A 5443-nucleotide genomic window follows, 5' to 3' on the forward strand; every position below is an offset into this window, starting at 1 on the left:
GGGGGGGGGGGGGGGGGCGCCGGCTGCCCCGGATCTGGCGCTCAGGGCCCAGGCCTGAAAAGCCAGCTGCCGGGTGCTGTCCAGGCCTCAGGCCGAGCCTGCCCAAGGCTTCTGACCCACCTCCACGCTCCCTGGGCGCCCCCTTGGGTTACTTCCCCGGGGTCTCTGCTCCATGCCAGTTCTCTCGCTGCGGGCACTCCTGTGGGTCGAGAAGCCCCCCGGCTTCCTTTGAGGGGGGTCCGCCTTTCGGCCCAGCAAGCGGGCTGGGCCACGTCTCCCCAGCCTCCACAGGACGCCTCGTTCCAGGCAGCCTGGCCCCTTTCACAGGAAATGTTTTCAAAGCAGATCTTTCCAGCCTTTTTTCCTTTTATTCATCTAAGTTTAAGCAGCTTCCCCTATTAAACGTCCTCTTGCCTTTTTAGCCAGGTGTCCCCGAATCCCGACTGTGTCGCCTGACGCTGCTGTCACGCTGGCCGGCGGGCAGGACGGGCTGGCCCCCGGCCTTGTTCCCGAGCTTTCCTCTGGGCAGCTTCGCTCGGCTGTAGTCTGTCTGTCTGGGCTTACGGAAGACATTTCTGTCAGGCACCCTCCTGCAGTTGCCCCGCGGCGGGGCGACCCTCTCCCAGGCCGCATCTGGTCGGCCGTGCTGCGGGGCCTTCGGGAAGGGGGTGACTCAGCGGGGGCACGTCCTCTCTGAACTCTCGCTGGGTCCCCTCCCCTCGCTGGTCACTTCCTCCAGGTGGGTCAAGACAGGGCAGATTTCTCTCTGGACTTGGTGCCTCTGCGCCCTTTGCAGCTTAGGGAATGGTGGCCGGTCCCTAACCCTCCTTCCGGCCTCTCACTCCCCCCATTTCGCGGTCTCCTGAGGACCTGGGCTGCAGTCGCTTCGGGCAGAGCCCAGGTCGGCTTTTGCTCCTCGTCTTTTCTCCAACTTCCCCACCTTCCCGCTGCGCCCCTGATGGAGGGGGCGCCGAGCCCTTCTCTCCCCTCCCTGCCCCGGGGCAGTGACGTGGTTTTGCCCCCGCCCCCCTGCTCCTGGGCAGTGAGGGTGTTGCCAAAATCTTGGCCTCTGTACACCAGTGCTGAATAGAAATACGGAGACAGAGTTTTGGGGGAAAGAGAAAGAATAGCTTTATTTCTTTGCCAGGCAAAGAGGGAACACAGCAGGCTAGCGCCTCAGGAACTGTGCCCACCCTGCAGGGGGTAGTCTTACAGTGGTCAAGGAGCAGGGCGTGGCCAGCTCGTGGACAGTTCTCGGATTGGTTGGCATCAAGGTGAAGTTTGAAGCACCGTCAGCCTTCTGGTTTCCGCCGGTCTGGGGTCTGTGTGCTTGTGGCCAGCAGGTTCCATCTGGTGGGTGTCTGCTTCCTGCAGAAACAACTTAGGAAGGTGCGTCAGGCCTTTATCTGTGTGTTTCGGGGAACCGGGAGTTCGTGACTCTGAGATGCGGCAGAACTGTAGTCTGAATCACTGCCAGTTCCCCAGGCCGACGGCTATTCTCTGTTTCTGTTGATACGTCGTCACGTTTCCCAGTCATTCACTCTTGAGTCAGCATTTTACTCGCAAAGACGAGGGCTCAGGGGCTTGTACACAGCTTCAGGGGGTCCTACTGTGGGTTCTCTCCGAGCCCTGGCCTCGCGTCAGCTGCTTTCCGCGTAACTGAAGCTGGGCCTTTGCTGGTCTTCGTTTGTCTTCCTGTCCCCTGACCTCTTCACAGTCTCTAGGACCCACGGTGTGGACTCAGCTCCCGGCGGGGGCGGGGGGGCTCTGGGGGAGGCGCTGCCAGCCCCGGAACCTGCTCCGCTCTCTTCCAGAGCCCCCGCATGGGCACCCTCATCGGCGTCTACCTGCCCTGCCTGCAGAACATCCTGGGTGTCATCCTGTTCCTGCGCCTGACCTGGATCGTGGGGGTGGCCGGCGTCCTGGAGTCCTTCCTCATCGTGTCCATGTGCTGCACCTGTGTGAGTGGGGCGGGGGCAGCTGGGCGTCGGGGCTTTCCGGGGTCCCCGGCCCCGAGGGCACCCCTCACCTGCGCTGGTGTGGGCGCAGGTCAGCACCCGGCTGCTGACGGGCCGGGGGCAGTCTCGTGGGCCCGCCTCCGCAGAAGCCAAGGGTCAGCGTCCCCTGGTGGTCACCACTCACGGCCATCCCGTCCTGCATTTAGACCAGGTCCCCTGCCCGCTGGTGACACGTTCAGCCCTGCACCCGGCTCACCAGGCCCTCCTCCACGTGGCCTCCGCACCCACGTCCCCGTCTGCCTTAGCGGCCCAGGAGCCTTTTCTTGCGACAGCTTGTCGTGCCTGGTTCAACCCCTAAGTGGCCCTCAGCACCTGCGCCCCCATCTCCCTCCTCCCCTTTCTCCATTGCTGTTACGAGGAGGGTGATTCAGCTGCTCTGAGCCCCCCAAGTGCCACCTGCCTGAAAGAATCAAATGATGCAGATGAGCCAGGGTCCCCTCGACCCCAGTCTGCTGCCCTGCCTGTCCCCCAGCTGTGTCCCCCGGCCGCCCCGGGCCTCCTCTGTGTCCACGGCCTTCCCGCTCCTGTGGTGTCGTGCCTGAAGGTCTTGCCTGAAGGTTCTTGCTGTTCTGCGCGTGCTGCTTTCACTTAATGAGCCTGGAAGTGTCTTTGGAGTAATCACCCCGCCTCTCCCCCAATAAAAGCCGATGAAAAGCAGGATACAGAGCAGGGCCTTTGTTAAGCTAGAAATGTCCCTGGCAGGAACCAGTCAGGTGGGCACTGAGGCTGCAGGCTTCCTGGGGGCTGTTTCTTCCGGTTGCTCCCCAACCCACAGGTGGGGCCGCTTTCCTGAGCCGCGGGTGAGAAGGCCCGCCCTGGACAGGCTCTGGCAGCCCCCCAGCCCCGTGGGGTGGGTGGCCCGCGGGGCACCTAGCTGGGGGCCTACATGGGGGTCCCCTTGCATCCCATCAGGAAGTGGGCGCCCACAGGAAGCAGGAGGCGGTCTTGAGTCGGGTGTTTCCTGGGGGGGGCTCACAGGAGCTCAGCTTTGGGGGTTAAGTGGGAGAGAGCAGGGCTGCGGTCCTGAGCATTCTGGCGCCCGGTTACTCAGCAGCCCTCTGAGCTCAGGAGCCGGGAGTCGGCAGGCGGGCGCTGCCCCAGGCCTGGTGCCGTCCGCCTCCCAGGGTGGCTCTTGCAAATGCTCGTTCTTCTAAAAGGGCCCCGTCTTTCTGCAGACGATGCTGACCGCAATCTCCATGAGTGCAATCGCGACCAATGGCATGGTCCCAGGTAAGGGTGCCACGGGGAGCCGGGAATGGCGGGGAGTGACCGAGCGGGCTCCGCTCTGGACGGTGGTGCACGTGCCACTTCGTGTGACGTTCACCCTTCACCCCAGGCGGCCTCAGGGGCGGCAGGGGGCGGGTCCCAGCATGGACACGCCCTCACCCGCCTGCAGGATGGATCCCCACATCTGGAGGGGCAGACATCCCCGTGGTGCGGCCAGGCCCTTCCCTTCCAGAGGCCCCGTCGGCAGTGACCCTGCCATTGGGCAGCGGAACTCAGGCGGCTCCCGGCCCCCACCTGCACGTGACGCTCCCCCCGGCGTGCCCCCCAACACCGAGGGCACAGTGGGGCTTTTCTAAGGCCAGGGAGGGGTGCCCCCCTGCGGCTTGTTCTCCAGAGCCTGCCCGTGCACTTGGGGTCCCTGAGAAATTGGGGTTCTCCTCAGGGGGAATCTACGTAAATGCCTCCAGGGATTTTCTTGTCGTGTTTACGCTGTCCACTGCTTGCTCTTCAGGAGGGGGCTGCACCCTGAGATGTCCTTCAGGTGCCCAGTGTCACGCACGGTCCCTGGTCAGTGTCCGAGTGGGGTCTCAGCCGACCGACAGGACGACCAGGGATGGGCTGGCGAGGCCGTGGGTGTCACTGTATCCATAGGTGTGACACACAAAGGATGACTAAAGAGCTCTTGGTATTTTAAATCTTCTTGGGCGAAAGTTGAGTCGAGGTTTCGGGTGTGATGTCAGCCGCAGGCTTCGTACGGGCACTGCCGTCAGGGTCCAGGCCCCTGACTGTGGCTCGCCCTCCTTTAGTCATAGCTTCCAAAGACGGCCGCCAGCAGGGGGAGGGCGCCTGTGGACGCAGGCGCGTGTCCCCACCCTTGCGGCCAGGCTCCCCATCCCGTGGACGAGGCCGTCTGCCCCGGGAGGTCTGTGTTCACGGTCAGCGGCAGGTCCGTAACCCGCGGCTTCCCGTTTGGCGTATTTGCAGCGGGCGGCTCCTACTACATGATATCGCGGTCTCTGGGGCCGGAGTTCGGGGGGGCCGTGGGCCTCTGCTTCTACCTGGGCACCACGTTCGCGGGGGCCATGTACATTTTGGGGACCATTGAGATTTTTTTGGTAAGTGCTATGTTTCGGGCGGGTTCCCTTGTCCAGGCCGCAGACGCGTGACCTGAGGGTCTGTCCCAGAGGCGTCTGCTGGCGTGGAGGCTCACGGGGAAGGGGGAGCCCGGTGCCGCGCCCCCTCAGAGAGGGCCCCTTGGGAGGTGCAGGGGCGCACCTGGCCCCGCGCTCCCGTGTGGTCATCTCGGGGAGGGGTGGGTGGCCCTTCTTGACTTCCCTTTGCCCTGCAGACCTACATCTCCCCCAGCGCGGCCATCGTGCAGGCTGAGGGGGCGGGCGGCGAGGCCACAGCCATGCTGCACAACATGCGGGTGTACGGGACCTGCACGCTGGCCCTCATGGCCACGGTGGTCTTCGTGGGTGTCAAGTACGTCAACAAGTTGGCCCTGGTGTTCCTGGCCTGCGTCGTGCTGTCCATCCTTGCCATCTATGCCGGTGTCATCAAGACCGCCTTCGACCCACCTGACATCCCGTGAGTCCTCCACCCGGCTCCGGGCTGACTTCCTGGCCCAGTCTGTGGCCCGGGCCTTAACCAGTGACCACGTTGGCTGCGCCGGGCATGGCGCCCTGTGTCCGCAGACGTCCCCACTCTGGCTGGGTCGAGGGCGAACAGGTCACGGTGCTCTCGTGGCTGTGCTGTCTGCGAGGACAGGACAGGCCTGGTGACACCAGCAGCACCGAGCTCCTCCTGGCTGTGGCCCTGTCCTCATGGAAGCCCCTGAGCAGGGTCTTCTCTTGTCCCCTTCTGGGTGAGGATGCCGCGTGGTACAGGGTAGCTCCGGGTCACAGAGCAAGCGCGCGAGCCCCCGTGCTGCCCCACCGGGCTGGGCCAGGAGGAGCCCGGGGTTGGGGCGGGGCGGCCGCCCTGCGTACGTGGACACGCCACGTGGGCCATTCACTCCGCGTCAGGCGCCCCAGAGCGGAGGGCGGCAGGACGGACCGGGGCCCGGTGCTGCCAGACCCTGCTGAGGGCCGGTCCCTCATGCGAATGCCCTCGTCGCCCTGAGTGGAGGGGGTCCGAAGCCCCTCACGAGGGACCTGCGAACTCCACTCGGTTACAGAGAAGAGCGGGGGCTGGGG

At 64.6% G+C, this 5443-nt stretch overlaps 1 protein-coding gene across 1 annotated transcript in view; it reads left to right on the forward strand.

Annotated features, from left to right (window-relative positions):
- Positions 1–5443, forward strand: part of SLC12A7 (solute carrier family 12 member 7) — a 27272-nt gene that overhangs the window by 1675 nt on the left and 20154 nt on the right. The window contains 4 exon segments of the mRNA XM_007471911.1: positions 1815–1961; positions 3194–3248; positions 4230–4360; positions 4594–4835. Of these exon segments, the coding sequence (XP_007471973.1) occupies positions 1815–1961; positions 3194–3248; positions 4230–4360; positions 4594–4835 (575 nt within the window).

Source organism: Lipotes vexillifer, unplaced genomic scaffold, assembly GCF_000442215.2.
Source record: "Lipotes vexillifer unplaced genomic scaffold, Lipotes_vexillifer_v1.1 scaffold1063, whole genome shotgun sequence".
Classification (NCBI taxonomy): Eukaryota; Metazoa; Chordata; class Mammalia; order Artiodactyla; family Lipotidae; genus Lipotes; species Lipotes vexillifer.